Source organism: Amphiura filiformis, chromosome 7 (genome assembly GCF_039555335.1).
Source record: "Amphiura filiformis chromosome 7, Afil_fr2py, whole genome shotgun sequence".
Classification (NCBI taxonomy): Eukaryota; Metazoa; Echinodermata; class Ophiuroidea; order Amphilepidida; family Amphiuridae; genus Amphiura; species Amphiura filiformis.
Window position 1 is genome coordinate 66,071,912 of NC_092634.1, and position 16,437 is coordinate 66,088,348.

At 36.2% G+C, this 16,437-nt stretch overlaps 1 protein-coding gene across 1 annotated transcript in view; it reads left to right on the forward strand.

Annotated features, from left to right (window-relative positions):
- LOC140158017 (intermembrane lipid transfer protein VPS13A-like) overlaps positions 1 to 16,437 on the forward strand; it is a 202,974-nt gene that overhangs the window by 183,697 nt on the left and 2,840 nt on the right. Inside the window, 11 exon segments of the mRNA XM_072181266.1 lie at positions 5,099 to 5,233; positions 5,679 to 5,830; positions 6,738 to 6,840; positions 7,855 to 7,974; positions 9,100 to 9,236; positions 10,311 to 10,506; positions 10,735 to 10,810; positions 11,277 to 11,362; positions 11,974 to 12,051; positions 14,537 to 14,773; positions 15,895 to 16,043. Coding sequence (XP_072037367.1) covers positions 5,099 to 5,233; positions 5,679 to 5,830; positions 6,738 to 6,840; positions 7,855 to 7,974; positions 9,100 to 9,236; positions 10,311 to 10,506; positions 10,735 to 10,810; positions 11,277 to 11,362; positions 11,974 to 12,051; positions 14,537 to 14,773; positions 15,895 to 16,043 — 1,469 coding nt within the window.

A 16,437-nucleotide genomic window follows, 5' to 3' on the forward strand; every position in this document is an offset into this window, starting at 1 on the left:
GTATGTGGGAGTTTTATAGTAGTTTTATAGATACAAACATACATATTTGCTGTACAACTGTTTCCCGTCTTCGTTTGTTTTATTTTATGTTATATATTTCACGGGAGTGCATCTTTAGAGATCCAGTTAAAGTATGTGTGTTTCGTCAACTTTCTGTCTACAATTTATCATTACGAAAAATTGTAGCGTGCTTTTTTGAGCCCACCAGTCAGATTCACATGGGACTAAAACAATCACTGGTGGGTCAAAACAGGTTGCCCCTACTGTCACACTCAATTAAGTAGAATTACTAGTAAGGACTTGTAATACTCCCAGACTTGAATTCAGGGTGAAGGTCAGCTCCCAGGTCAGCTGCAGTTTATACATTCCATTTGTGATTTGTGAATTGGGTTATTCAACTTGCAGTTGGCAGGTCTTTGATTAAATAGTGAAGTTTCCAAAGAAAGAATTTTGTTTCAAAAATCTTCATTTGAACAAATAATTTAAACTTATAAGTTGCACCAGAGATATGAGACAAAGGCAATTATTGTATATTGTTCCACATTTTAAATGCTTTAATTATATCTGGGTTGTATGGATAATACAGCATACATTTTAGTTTGTGTCTTGGGCCTTGTTTATATTACTGAAATATTTGTTTACAAATATTATTTGTCTACAACATACTGAGGATATATACATATATGCATGCATGGCGTCTTTTGATCATCCATGTATCATAAAGAAATCACACATTGTCCATTTTATTTTCATTGTAACTTTAAGAACACATCTGCTACAACGATCAATGATTATTATGCAGCATTGGGACACATAAAACCCTCCATTATCTTTGTGCTTAATTCAAATAAATACAAATCTAGCTGCAATTTTTAAATTTGGGTATTTTTCTTTAAAAACACTGCTGTGTTTTTAATATTGAACGAAATTGAATGAATGTGGTATCAAAATGAATCATCCTTCTATCTATGTTGCAATATTGTGAAAACAATTATTAGTTCTGAAGCTATAGGCATAAATATTGAGGTTTTTACATATCTTAAATTTAGAGATATTTTGCTCCACAATGCCATTTCTCTAATGAAATCAGACATTCCTTAGCAAAGATATTGAGTTTGTAAGTTATGGTATTACAAAATTAGAAATTGAGATATCAGCCTTTAAAAATATTATTGACAATGTTGAGAGTAGGAATAACCTTGAAAAATGTCTCAAAAAATACAGGATGCCAGTTATATTCCGGTCTGAAACTATCAGACAAAATTTTAAACATTAATAACATCACAAATTCGCAACAAACCCAAATTGTGAAAAAAATCACCCCAGGCAGAATTTTGGCTATTCCTCCATTTACGATCCTGCCCAAGAGTGTCTGCTTTCGATATACCACATCACAAATAATCTTAATTTTTAGAATAATTTTAACCAAACAGACGATTTCAGTAATACCACATTGATAATTTAAATAAAGATGCTTAATTACACCCTGGGGAGATCCATATTGAAAATCCTAAAAATACATCTCATAGGCCCTGTATATATAGTCACATGCAATATAATCCTTGCATTTTGATAGCTTAACAGGCTAATCCAGATGATGCAGTTTACGAACAAGTGAAAAATATAAGAGGCACTCTCTCACGCCACTGTTCCACGATATAATTGTCGCCTTCGATGTATTCCTTAAAATAACCTGGATGGTTCTTTAATGTTATGTACCTCTACCCGGGACCTCTACGCTTCCATTAATGACAGTACATATTTCCATGTTCATAGATAATTTATCTATTCCATTTGGTTTATGGCATGCAGATCTGTATTACAAGATGGATGGAGTGATTTAAGCGTCAGCTTTGCAGTTACACAATTCTGAAAATAATTCTGGTGCATGTACAATCAAGTTTGATGACAATAATGTCAATAGACTGTTTGATGTGACACAAAGGCCTTTCCTTCGTTTCTATATTTCAAATTGTTCTGTAAAATGTGCGGAGGCTTGTGGATCAACGTCTAGGCGTTGTGCCTGTGCGTAGCGCACTATAAATCACTGCGCTTTTTTAAAAATATATTCCACAGTGAATGGAAGTGGATGATGAGATAATCATGTTGATTATTGCACATTGTTGAATCCAAGTCAAAGGTTGATGAGTAGTTTTTTTCACAAACATTCTATCTTCCTCTTCTTTGAAAACCTGCAAAATATATAATAAAAAAAACATAAGAGTCTATCCCATTTTAAAACAAACATGCCTATTAAAACCAGTAGGCCTAAATGAGGTCAGTTAATGCATGCATATCATTAATAGTCTACCAAACTCCCTGCACTCTTGCTCTGTTAATAATGGTTTATGTGTGTCAAGTTCACAAGCATACTTATAAGTTTGTAATGGAGAAAGTCAGGGGCATATAGCCAGTTTTCTTGGTCAAGGATAGAAACATTTTCTTTTCCTTTGACTTCCCAAATTTCTCTTTCATTTTTTGTCAGGGAAATACTTTTCTCTTTAATTGTTTTTTGTCAGGTGGGGGGGGGGCTCTCTGATTCCTGCCCACTGCTGGCTACACTATTGTAGATGTTTTGAACTTGCAGTTTCCATTGGAGCCATTGCTATAGGCCTACTTTAAGGTGAATATTTTCCCTGATTTGGTTCACATTCATATTACATGCAAAATTTGTCTTACATTCTATTAATTAAAGTAGTTTAACATAAGTATTGAAATAAATGTTCATGTTGATTTCAAATATTTGTATGCCTAATATTAATCCAGATAGTTTTCATTTATCAGGTTAATATTGCGCCAACACCACCAATGGTATCACATTTGAATTCCTGAAGCATTGCAAAGTACATCACAAGCAAAAATAAGGGTTATGCACTGTAAATGGTAAAAAGATCGAATAGGCCTAGATATCCTAATATTCTGAATTTTGGCAGTTACAATTATTTGCATTGTTTGAGGTTTTATATGACAAGGTTCAAGAACTTGCTCCCATTTGACTGACAAAGGTGTTAAACCCGGTGTGAAACAAATATTTTAGGTTGAAAATAACAACAAAACATGTGCAAAAAATCTAGGTCATTTCTAATGTAAAAGTTTCTGTACCTATTACTTAAAACCTATCTAGTATAGTCAAAACAAAAATGATTTTGGGTTATTTTTCTGAATTTTGGCAGTTGCATTGTTTGCAATTTTATTATGTGACAGTAACATGCAGTTAAAGTTTGAAGTCAGTAAAGGTCTTTTTAATCTCTCTCATATTATGATTTTGTTTTACCCTTACTAATACTATGGCATTTTTCTTACTTTACACATGGATAACAATTATTCACATATTGAACATTAAAAAAAAAAAGAATATACTGAAATTATGTACTCACCATATCTCGACGAACATGTTTTTGTACGCACTCTCTGTTTATACTACCAAAGATTAAATGATGATCAAATCGAATCAAAGAAACTTTACTTCATATTGATTTTCATCATCAGTGTGGATGATGCAGTAAGGTTCTCAACTCTGCCAATGTGGTCTATAGCTATTCCCAACCTTAAACACATTATATCATGTATAGTAGCCTGACATAGCTAGTGTAGTGCTGCTGTGCTAGTGGGAACAAAAACTTTAAGCATCTGACAGAACTCAAGCAGTCCTCTCAACATACATCACTAGGATCCACAACATGTTCATCTATCAGGGCACAGTTCTTTAACCCCAATACATTTGTACATTCATTGAATGACCTTTGAAAATTTGAGTACACAAACTCATACTCCGCAATTAGAGGTCAAATTTTGCAATATGAGTGTTTAATTGAGGTTATTGAACTATGCCATTGGGATGAGGCCACTGTGGTCCATAGTGCATGTATCAGTTTGGTATTAAATTTCAGTGTCTCTGACCTGTTCAAGTTCAGGTTGTAATTGGACCAGCAGATGTGTTATGAATGAAACTTGATAAACAATACACTTGACCTCCATGACCTATCCAATTACTGATTTCACCCACTACAAGATTTCTGATCAACAAGAGTCCCCAAGGCCTGTCAAAATTTGATTTATGGATTGCAGTCTTGTATAGGGATTTTGCAAGCCAGAATTCAACCCAGCACGCTAAACTTTTCGTAATGTTTGCATATACAATGCACATACACACATACGCCTTTACATCACCCATAATAATGCATAAAATTATGCATATTTCATACACATATGGATTTGATCATGTATGCTGTGGGGTTATGTGGAGTGTACTGACCATGCACATACTGCACACAAAAAGTATCCGTACACTTAAAACAAGGCAATATATTAAAGACACTAAACCTAAATTACCATATAAAGTAGTCAATCACTGGAGAATTTTGTCCTGTGTATTTTGATAGCTCTTTTAGCAGAGTGCGATTTAATTTTCCCAATTTATACCAATTTGAATGAAATAAGACAGCATTTCAAAAGCAACAAAGATTTATGTAGACTTTTCTGTCCAAACACGTTAATTATGAACGCAACAAATGAATGTTTATCTGTCACGCTATAATGAGCCCGTATATAAGCCCTTGGGGATCGACGTGAGGAACTGAGGAAGAAACACCCTGTGTCTCTTTTGAAATGATTTTTCCATTCAATTTGGTATAAATTGCATAAATGTGACCCATCATATCGAAACACGGCAGTTGTCGTCAAAAATGAACTTGTAGGTTTCTTTGCCAAGCTAGAGGACTGTTTTTAAGCTTTAAAATGACACCTCTTCCATCAATGTTGCATGTAGAATGGTGATTTTATGTGACAAATAGAGTTCAAATTCCTTTTTATTTTCTTTATTTATCGAGGCCCTTTTCTTTATTATCTTTAAATGTGGTTTTCCGACAACTGCCGTGTTTCGATGTGATGGGTCACAAATAAGGTTTGATGTCTTTAAGATATTGCTTTAGTTTATCAGTATGCGGATACTTAATAGATACATGAGTTTAAAATGGTCACAAAAAGGGGGTTACTGAGAGTCTTCCTTAACTACAGAATGAATTACGTTAGGATATTTATATAACACATCGGATATAACACTGATACTATTGTTTTTCTACATGTATTTTGGTTCCAGGCTGACTTATCCAAGCAAGCCATCAGTAAACCTGTGTGTGGTACACTACGTAGGACATATACGCCATCATTGTGGGTTCACTACAGGCAAAGTGATCATCACATGGGTCTTCATGTCAAAGTTCAAAAACTGCAGGTAAGACTGAGAGAAAAATGCTGAAAGCATCACTGATCTTAAAAATTAAAATAAAATATTTACGTCAAAGAAACAGGCACTGAAATAAGTTGTTAAAACATGCTAAAAATGAACTGAAACAACTGAAAGTCACTAGCTACAGGTACATGTATTCATGAAAGAGTGATAAGCATATACTGGCGCGTATTAGTCAGCAAGATTGAGTTATTGTCAAAACATTGTGCTCTTGGAACACCAACCCTAATTCTAACCTTAACTGACAACAAAGTTATAGTGCTCCTGGAGCACTGTATGTTGACGATAACTCAATCAATTGTTGATGATAACTAAATAAATCGTATTGGTCAATGCTATTGTTATCCAAATGCATATAAGAAGTGAACAGACAATTCAAATGAATTAAGGTGATCAATATTAATAAACTGCACATCTTATTGACTTACAGATCGACAATCAGTTATATGATGCCTATTTCCCTACCGTCCTACACGTCAGCCCTCTACCTAGAGAAGTGCTTAAGAGATCTGGTCCTAAGCCATTCATAGAGATGTCAATGTTAAGAAGACAAGTACCTGAGAATGATGTTGATACTATCAAGTAAGTGTTCCCCAGGGATCTGTCTTTGGCCCATTTAGGTATCTCTTAAACTATGCATGAGATATTAATGTTAAGAAGACAAGTACCTGAGGATGTTAACTTCATTGTCTGATACCATTACATTAGAGTCCCTTGGGATCTGTCTTTGGCCCATTTAGGTATCTAGCCAAACTATTCATTGAGATATTAATGTTAAGAAGACAATTACCTGAGAATGATGTTGAACCAGTAAGTGTTCTCATTGGACTAGTTAAACATCTGGTCTGATGTGATGTCACACCAGCCCCATCACTTATCAAACACTTCCACCATATCAGTTGGCCTGAAGATGTATTTGGGATAAGACATGATACTGTAGCCATCACAAAACACAAGCCCATGGCAAGATTTGAGGTATTTGTTTATTTCAACCAGTATATATATGAAGAGCTTGTTTCCAAACCATGTTAAGTCCAAAACCACATGTTTCTCCTTTACTTGTGTGATACAATCACAATTACTTTGACATTAGCAACAATGAGTTGTACCAACAACAAGCCATTATTTACCACAACAATACTGCTTAACAATATGCAGACTGTTGTTCTCATTTGGGAACCAAAAGCCTCACACAGTATTGTTAATCCATCCGCTGTTTGCTTTGAAATGGTGCATCCAACTGAAATTACTATACAACCCATTGCAATATCGCACAGGTAAATCAGAAACATGTGTTTGTGGACTTAACATGGTTTGGAAACGAGCTCTTCATATATTGCTTCACCTTTTACATGTAGATCTTTATAGGATCATTCTTTTTCCAAATAGCTTAAAAATAAGTTGCATATTTCAGTTTCTATTCTGTAGAAATCACAATGATATCTTTCTACTAAAATCTTGTTGTAATGGGATAATTTTCTGTCCTCAGGTACTTCAAGGTGTTGATTCAAGAAGCCAGCATCAAGATAGACAATGGATTCCTTCTCTCAGTGTTGGACATCATGTCAGGATTACAAGATGATCAAGAAGAGGTTTGTATGTTTGTTTGTCAGTCCCATTGGGCCAAAAAAAAATTGTTGTGTTGCCCTCAACCGCCTCGACCCTAAATCCTGAAAAATCAGGGAATGCATTTTTTTTTTTTTTTTTTTTTTGAATGATGATTTTTACAGATTTGTTCAAAAAATCAATGTTTTTCACATAAAATTATTGTAATATTTTATTGAAAGACTAGACTTTAATTGATGTCTAACAGGTATCCAGAAGTCAAAATTGACAAATGTTTCCTAATTAAAAAAGCATTATTTAATATTTGAGGTGATTTTAAAAAAACTGAAGGTTTGAAATAAAAATTAAAAAAACAGAAATCCGACCGTCCGACCCAACTTTCCCATTTTCCAACTTGAGGGCAACACAAGAATTTTTTTTTTGGCCTTGTTCAGAGAGCCATACCTGTACATGTAGCCTCCAGGCTAAGGTGTTAACCTCTCCCTTTTTCAATCATGGTGCCTGTATGGATATTTGTGACGTGCCATGTCAAAAGGAGACACTTTTGGGCAGGTTATCAATCTTGAGGTTTTTACATAATTATCTTAAATATAGAGATATTTTGCTCCACAAGGGAGGCGTTTTCCCAAATGAAATCGGACATTCGTAAGGGAAGATATTGAGTTTGTAAGTGTATTATAAAATTGGAAATTGAGATATCAGCCTTTAAAAATATTATTGACAATGTTGAGAGTAGGAATTACCTTGAAAAATGTCTCAAAAAATACAAGATGCCAGTTATATTCCAGTCTGAAACTATCAAACAATATTTTAAACATTAATAACATTTGCAACAATTCCCAAAGGTATCTCCTTTTGACATGGCACGTTACATTTTTAAATCTTAAAATTACAACAAGGCTGTTACTCACGGAGGAAATTAACTGATTTTGAGTTCAGTTTGAGATTTTCAGTGCTGTGATCATCATAAAATGGCTCAATTATAAAAACCAGTCTATAAAGCTTGTACAATACAATAATTTGTACTTGATTTTCCCTAGGTTGTGAGTCTGAAGTCAGATCTGGCCATGGTGCAACGTTCATTGAAGGAAATGTCCAACAGTATGACAGGATACAGCTCCCCTATCTACTTTGAATACTTTCATTTATCCCCACTGAAGGTAAGACAAAATTATTTAAAAACAATAAAAATCCCTGATTAATGAAGTGCAGTACCAGAAGTCCTTCATGCACGCTTTACGTATCTTATGATGGCCTATCAAGTCACTAGGCCATCCGCCACATGCTGCCAGCCAGTAATTGTTGTGCAGCCAGCTAGTGAGACTGTAGAAATGAAAATGGTTTTAAATAGTATTTTCTATAGCCGATATAAGCAGGGTTGTTGAACAAAATACCCTCAGTTATTAGCCGGTTATTTTACCGATTGTATAAAATCATGATTTTTCGTAAGCTAGTAGAAGTGCACTCTAGAGTGTGTCTTTACCAGATGCTTTCACCTGTACATAAGTGTGTGCGGCCCATGTAACTTAATAAGGAATACTTTTGGCCTGATGGGGTGAAAATGTTGCCCTAGGCAATCTTAAACCCATGGGCACTACACTACCAGCTGAATTAGTGGTCTATAAGAACTATTTTGTCTGGTTACAAAGATGTACTATGAGCCAGTAATATGAATAGTCTGTAATCCTGATTAAGCTTAAAATTGTTATTAAAAAGATCTAAAAGCCCCATTTCGCTAGTCTTCCTGCAAAACGCGTTTCCCACAAAACAAGTTTCCCTCAAAACAAGTTTTACATTCTTAGCACTATATATGATGGTGCCCATTATACACCTAGGTGGAAAGAGACAATAGAGGTTATTGGCCTTGTTTATGTGCGCAATATGATGGCATGCACCAGGGTTCAAACTTTCCACCTACAGATCATCCGTGCTGCTCACGCCACCATGCCCCCTCTCTGTGCCATTGAAATAGTTCTTAAAATAGCCCATGTCTTGTGCAGGTTTATGCTATATTTTTGAAGGAATTTAAATTGGTTATTATTTAGTTCATTGTGAGACATTGTTGATCGAGCCTTCATTGGGTAGTGAACCTTGTGAAAAGGCTTAGGAAACCCTGATTTCTCTCAACTTATCATGAAAGAGAGTTGTAGGCAGGCTAGTTTCTTTCCACATTGCGTTTTATAAAGATGTTTTTTTCCTGCCAAAGTGCCTCATCTGGTGATGGTGTGTCACTAATTTGCCGATGATAAGGGAATAAATTCTAAGTATTCTTTATTTTGTTGCAGTTCATCGTGAGCCTATCATTGAGCGGTGAGCCTCATGTCGAGAATGAGCAGACGCACAGTTTCAAGAACGATGCAGCCAAGTTCTTTATTGAATCCATCGGATCTACCCTCACAGAAGTCACAGAAGTGGAACTCAAGTAAGTATAAGTGGGCTATTCCAGTTGAAATCCATACAACCCCTGTAAAAAACATGACCTTAATCTTCCTCACAGGAGTGTGAATTTCAAATGGGGTAACCTGAATGGGTGACTCCATTTGAAATCTACACTCTCTGTTTGGGAGATTAAGGTCATGTCTTCCATAGGGGGTGTATGGATTTCAACTGGAATAGCTAATTTTGATCTGCATACCTTGTACACTATAGAGGGTAGGCATAACATCTTATTATTTGGTCCTATAGGACTATCGGTCCCCCGATAGGTACCAATGGCTCTCTCTATCGTACCCTGAACGTTTGCATATTGCTTTCATTTTTTATTTAGATGAAAAATGATAACACTCTGCAAATGTTAGTCATTTCTGTATTTTGAATCATGGTATTTATCTTGTAGTTGATGATACCATCATACTTATTTGTAATACTAGTATTGTAAATACATTATACTGTATGCTATTTTTGTAAATATTGTGTATCGTAATATATTTTGTTGCTATAACATGTATACAATGAGGGCCTGCTTGAAAAGCAGTGCTTGTCACTGAAGCAGTATTACCCTCAATAAAGAAAGAATAAATAATAATAATAATAATATGCTTGATACAATTTATTACATTAACCAGCGTATGCTAAAAAGAGTCATCTGTACCTAACAGGGTCTTAGCTAGAAATTCATGGTTGCCCGTCATTTGAATAAAATTGCCTGTCCTAATTGACCTTTAAAACATTTACCAGATGTCTATAGCCCATTGGTGGTTCAAAGAGTTCAAATATGTGCTGATATGGAATTGTTCTACAAACCTGGTCTACTAAAAAGGTCAATTAGCTTCTTAAAACATACAATTTATAATATAGCATCTGTCAAAGGCATTAATTTTGCCCGTCCCAGGAGCAAACTCCCCGTCTAAAATGACGGCCAGACGGGTGGCTAGCTAAGACCATGGTACCTAACCAGACTGATAGTGCTATTGGACCAAAAAAGATGTGCTGTCTTATATTTTCAAGCTTGTACTTACATCATCATTAATCCTTATAATGTGTGTGCATTTCACAGACTAGCCTACTTTGAGAGAACCAATACTCTGATGACAACGCAACAGTTACTACAGGAGGCCAAAGGTCATTATATATCCCAGGGAGTGAAGCAGGCCTATGTTTTCATCCTTGGGCTAGAGGTTCTTGGTAACCCATATGGCTTATTCCGAGATGTCAAAGAAGGCATCAGTGATTTCTTCTATGAACCATATCTGGTAAGTTACAATTGTGACATGATCTGGTCCACAGAGGTCAAAAGAGGCATTTTTAAGAATTGAGTTACTATAATTAATACCTTATACAAACATTATGAAAGCTAGGAATTGGAGAAAAGAAATCTTTTGCAACCTAAATCACAAATTGTATATTTTCAGAGCCTCGAATGGTTGATACAATTGCTGATTTTTCTGTCTTTTTCTCCATATTATTTTTGTTATTTACAGGGTGCTATTCAAGGTCCTGGTGAATTTGCTGAAGGCCTAGCCAGAGGGGTACAGTCACTGCTGGGACACACTGTGGGTATGTATTCCATATGAGCCTCAAAATAATTGAGGCATAAACAAAAAGTTTAAAGATTATATGTAATTCATGGTTTACTAAAGTTAAACATCATAACCCACAGTTTGTTCTTACAAAATATCAAAAAATATCTACAGTCTGGTGCCGTATTCCATGAACCTGAAGGCTTTTTTATGTATTTCGTGAACTAACAGGGGTTGACCTAGTGTAAGGTTTTTATTAATCTGTTACACTTACCCCCATGGACACGACCAGCCAAATTATCAGCCTGTAAGAACTATTTTGATTGGTTACAAAGAGGGCTATATCATGTATTGAGCCAATCAGAGACATTGTAAGAATTGTTAATGTCATGGCTGAAGAGGATTGAGCTTAAAATTGGTAAAAGCTCTAATTTGATTGGTTACTCAGATGATCATATCATGTAATTATCCAATCAGGGGCAATGTATTATTTCTTGCAACAGGTGGAGTAGCAGATACATTTGCCGGCCTATCAGGAACACTAGGCAGGGCTCTTGCTGTATTATCATTTGACGGAGACTATCAAAAGGTACGCCTACATTGTACGAAATTTTAATGATCATTGCATATTTTATTAATAAAGGGCCTAGAATTGAGCCCCGTGGAACACCACATTTATACACTCTTTTTATTGCATTTGTTCTTATGTCACATTTGGAACATTTTGTCAACACATGAGAAGCATTTATTTTCATGGCATTTTGGGTTTTTTTTGTTTTGTTTGTTTGTGCATTTTGCCTTCTTTGAACATTCAATTTTATGATACTTTGTGTATTAATATACTTTGTTATTGTTATAAATCCAGTCATTTTTTTTAATGATGATTTTTACAGATATGTTAAAAAATCAATGTGTTTCACTTCAGATTAATATTTAATTGAAAGACTAATCTTAAATTGATTATCTAACTAGTATTCAGTAGTCAAAATGACAAATGTCCCTAATGGAAGAAGCATTATTTAATAGCGACGGACCAACTTTCCATTTTTCCCACATGAGAACAACACAACATTTTATTTTGCCTAATGGTGCTCAGGAAGTCAGGAAACCGGAAGTCAGGAAACCACTGTTATATATATATAAATGTGTAAAAAGTTTCATTGGATCATTGGATTATAAAAAAATGCATTCTTTTTTCAGAGACGACAAGTGTATTTGCAGGTACATCCAGACAGCTTCCCAAGAACATTATTGCATGCAGGACAAGGTTTTGTCATGGTAGGTTGCTTGATTACTCACTTAATCACTGTCACTCACTCAATCACTCACTCACTCTTGATTACTCATTCAAGTCATTTTTGATTACTCACTGACTCACTAACTCACCATACACTGACTCCCTCCCTCACATAGTCACACACACACTCACCCACCCCTGTAAGCACCTCCAAACAAGGACATACAAAGTAAAAAAGCACTGTAATATCCAATCAAGGACACACATTTCTTCAGTAAATCGAACATACACATACACACTATGAGATGGTACTATCCCCTATACCCCCAAACAAGGACATGCTCTAAATAGCGTTTTACATAATTTCCGTCAACCTGCAGCTATCGGCAGACTGTGGACACGCTTATGTGTGTGTCCACAGTTGGAAGTGTGTCACCACAAATATGTCCTCATTTGGCCGCGAACACACCCCCACCCCTCACACTAACTCAATATCACTCACTATTCACTCACCAACACACTTACTCGTGAGCTTATGACTTTTCACTGAATTTTTGTATCATAAACTCAAATCTTACACCCAAGCACTCACTCTGCCGCTTATTACACAGCACACTTTACAGGCTCAACAGTGTCCAACAGTGGATTACTATTATGGTGTGATGAAATAAAAGAAGCAGCTTGCTTGCTCGCTCGCTCATGTAATTCACTCACATAACCACGCACATGTACATAACCACCTACATGAATTCATCATCTACCCACCATCACATATACACAACTAACCATTCACTTACATAATATCAAGTAATGTTGCGCAAGTACAAGGAGAGAATTCAACAAGTTCCGTAACTTCAGTTCAGTTCAGTTCAGTTTTATTTCATCAAATTCATCCATTAAATAAATACAATATAAAAAAGCTTTTACAAACATCGTATAATATGGTGAAATGATGAGGATGCCACTGAGCAGAGCGTGTTGTTGTGGCACCCTTTACAGAAGTTAGTATTAAATAATTATGATAAACTTTAGACTTTAAATTTTTAGAATAATAATAAATACAATAGCAAGATATATGCCTTGTGGGTTAGGTATAAACTAATTATCACAAGAGCTGTGCTTTCAATTATAAATCAATGAGTAGTGATGGTGAAAATAACAACCAAACCTACACAGTAGGTGTAAAAGGTTGTAAAATCCCATTATAATATAAAACAGTTCAGGCATGGCATAAGTATTACGGTACAATAATAACAAAAATGTAAAAATTAGCCCGGGTGAAAGCATAAGCACATGATTGCACGTGCACTTGCAACGAGTCTATATAATGAGCTAAGTTATAACTAACATAGCAGGTAACTATATATTTAATGCTTACAACTTACAATCAGTGGCGTAACTAGGGTTGGTAGCGTTGCTAGGGGTTAAGGATACATAATGCCTCTCCCCATTTTGAAAACATTACGCGCGGAGCGCACAAAATTTTGGACAAATAAGGCCTATACACTAATTAATTTTGGTTACTAGAAATTGAATATCGGTCTTAAAATGTTCTTTCAATTGATTTTGTGCTGAAATGCGCCAAGCATAAAAATTTTGACTTTCATCGCTTGGAGGCGCAGAATCGATGCTAAATTGGTGAGTTTGGCGCCCCCCTAAGGGTAGCGCCTGGGGCATGTTGCCCCCCTCTGCCCCCCGGTAGTTACGCCACTGCTTACAATTTTCACTGGAATTTGTATCATCTTCATTCATGTCTGTAAGGGAATAAAAATGGAAGTGGTTCAAAATACCATTGATGTTTTAACATAGCAGAAATGCAATCAACATTTTTATCCCCTCCCTCCCTGACAAAAATAGTGTCATTTTGAGGATGTCGTCAGTCTTTTGATTTGTTCCCTAAAACTATTCTTAGCATTTCTTGCCCTCCAGGGTATAATTGTGATAGGCCTGTCAGGAATGGGCTATTCCAGTTGAAATCCATACACCCCCGGTGGAAAACATGACCTTTAATCTTCTACACAGGGAGTCGGGGAGTGTGAGTTTCAAATGGGGTTACCTGAATGGGTGACTCCATTTGAAATCTGCACCTGTGTGGGAGCTTTAAGGTTATGTCTTCCATAGGGGTGTATGTGTTTCAACTGGAATAGCCCATTTTCAACAACTTCTGTAGCAATTCATGCTGCAATCTTGATCCATTACTGTAAACATTTTCATGCATCCTTCCCACAGGGTGTTGTGGTAGGCCTGTCTGGAATTAATGTCAGTCCAGTAAAGGGCCTAGAATTGAGCCCTGCGGAACACCACATTTAAAATTAGCATTTCTTTCCCACAGGGGCCTGTCAGGAATCATAGTCAATCCAGTAAAGGGCCTAGAATTGATCCCTGAGGAACACCACATTTAAAATTTGCATTTTTCCCCACAGTGTATTGTAATGAGCCTGTTACGAATCGTAGTCAGTCCAGTAGAGGGCCTAGAATTGATCCCTGAGGAACACCACATTTAAAATTAACATTTCTTTCCTACAGGGTATTGTGATGGGCCTGTCAGGAATCGTAGTCAGTCCAGTCCGTGGTGCCCAAGATGGAGGAATCAAAGGTTTCTTCAAAGGAATCGGTAAAGGCTTACTAGGTATCATCGCCAAGCCAACGGGAGGCATATTTGATAGCATCACTCTCATCCTAGAAGGCATTGGTAGGGCAGCAGAGATTGGGGAGGAGATTGTGGTCAGGGTCAGGATACCAAGGTTTATTGACCCAAAAGTGGTGAGTAGTAGCCATTCTCACTAACAAACATACTGATTTGTTACAAGAAGATTATTATGATTTATTGAGCCAATCAGTAGCATGGTAAGAATGGTGGTGGTAGAGCTGAAGAGGATTGAGCTTTCAAGCTGAATCCTCTTCAGCTGTACAACCACAGTTCTTACCATGCTGCTTCTAATAAGCTAATGTATTTTAATTGGTGACTCGGATTAATATATTGAGTAATTAATCAATCATGAACGGTATTGATAAAAAAGGCAGCAGTTCTCAGAGTTAATCTGAATTGAACAAAATTATTATAACCCAAGGCCAAATTAAATGAGAAATTGAAAAAACAAAGATAGCCAAATTGAGCTTAATGTATTAGTGCAATTGAGTTGAAAACCATGCACTACCTATAGACATGACATTAATCTTCCCCACAGGGAGTGTGAATATCAAATGGGGTTACCTGCATTCCATTTGAAATCTACACTCCCTGTGTGACTGGGAGGTTTAAAGTCATGTCTTCCATATGGTGTGTGGCTGTCAACTGGAACAGCCAAATGCGAAAAATCAACACACATATGTGACACGATCTGGTCCATGGGGGCCAAAGGCAGCAAATTTGAAACTGAGATAAAGGTAAAAATATGGAATAAAAAACATTAAAATACATAAGAAAATAGACATCAAAAAACGTCATAACTTTAGAACCAAGTATGCTAGACCTTTGGTGTTATCAGTAAATGATAGCCTTTTGTATGTATAATGTAATAATCACAGTAGCTCAATTGTCAAAAATGCCTCCTTTGGCCCCCCATGGACCAGATCGTGTCACATATCGGGATTTAAAATTTTTGTTATTTGATGTGTTATGTGCTGACCATAGGCTTTAACATAAAAAAGTTTTAAGACATTTTTTTCAAAATACCAAGAGCTATCTCAAGAACCACTGAATCAATACTAGGCTTGTTTGTACTCATTTTAATGCATTTTTTATAATGATTCCAAATATGGTCATGCAAATGTGAAATTGAATTTTGTAAGAAAATCTGGAACTTGTTATCTGCAGTCGACACCCATGTGGAGAGCATTAGCCATTAATGTTTGTATTCTTTGTATTTTCTGTCTTCCATCAGGGTGTATCTCCTTATTCACCATACCTGTCTGTGGGCAACTGTATGCTACATAACATTAGAAGAAGAGAGTTCCAAGAGTCTGACGTCTATTTCATCCACGCTGTTATCTCGGATGATAGCACACCTGATGTGGCTTTAATTACCAACAGGTATGAGGGGGACCTGGGGATATTAAATGTGGCATTCCACAGGGGTCAGTTCTAGGTCCTTTACTATTCACCTTACCTCTCAGTATGCTTCGGAAGAAGAGAGTTACAATAGATGCCTCATGCGCTGATGATGCAAAGTGATTAGCTCTCCGAATACAGATCATCAAATTCTAAATAGTTCAAGAACGGTGTGGTCAATTGTCAAAAAGTATGTGATAGCTGATTTTACCCCCCAACCACACCACATCACACAGCATCATCATCCTATATCTTTGTGTCAAAAATTGCTGTGATAGTACGGCGAGTCCACTCTTTCTTCAAAAGCTACACATGGCGATTTTGTTCGAAATAGACCGAGCGAACATATCAATTACACGATACCGCAGCATTTCCA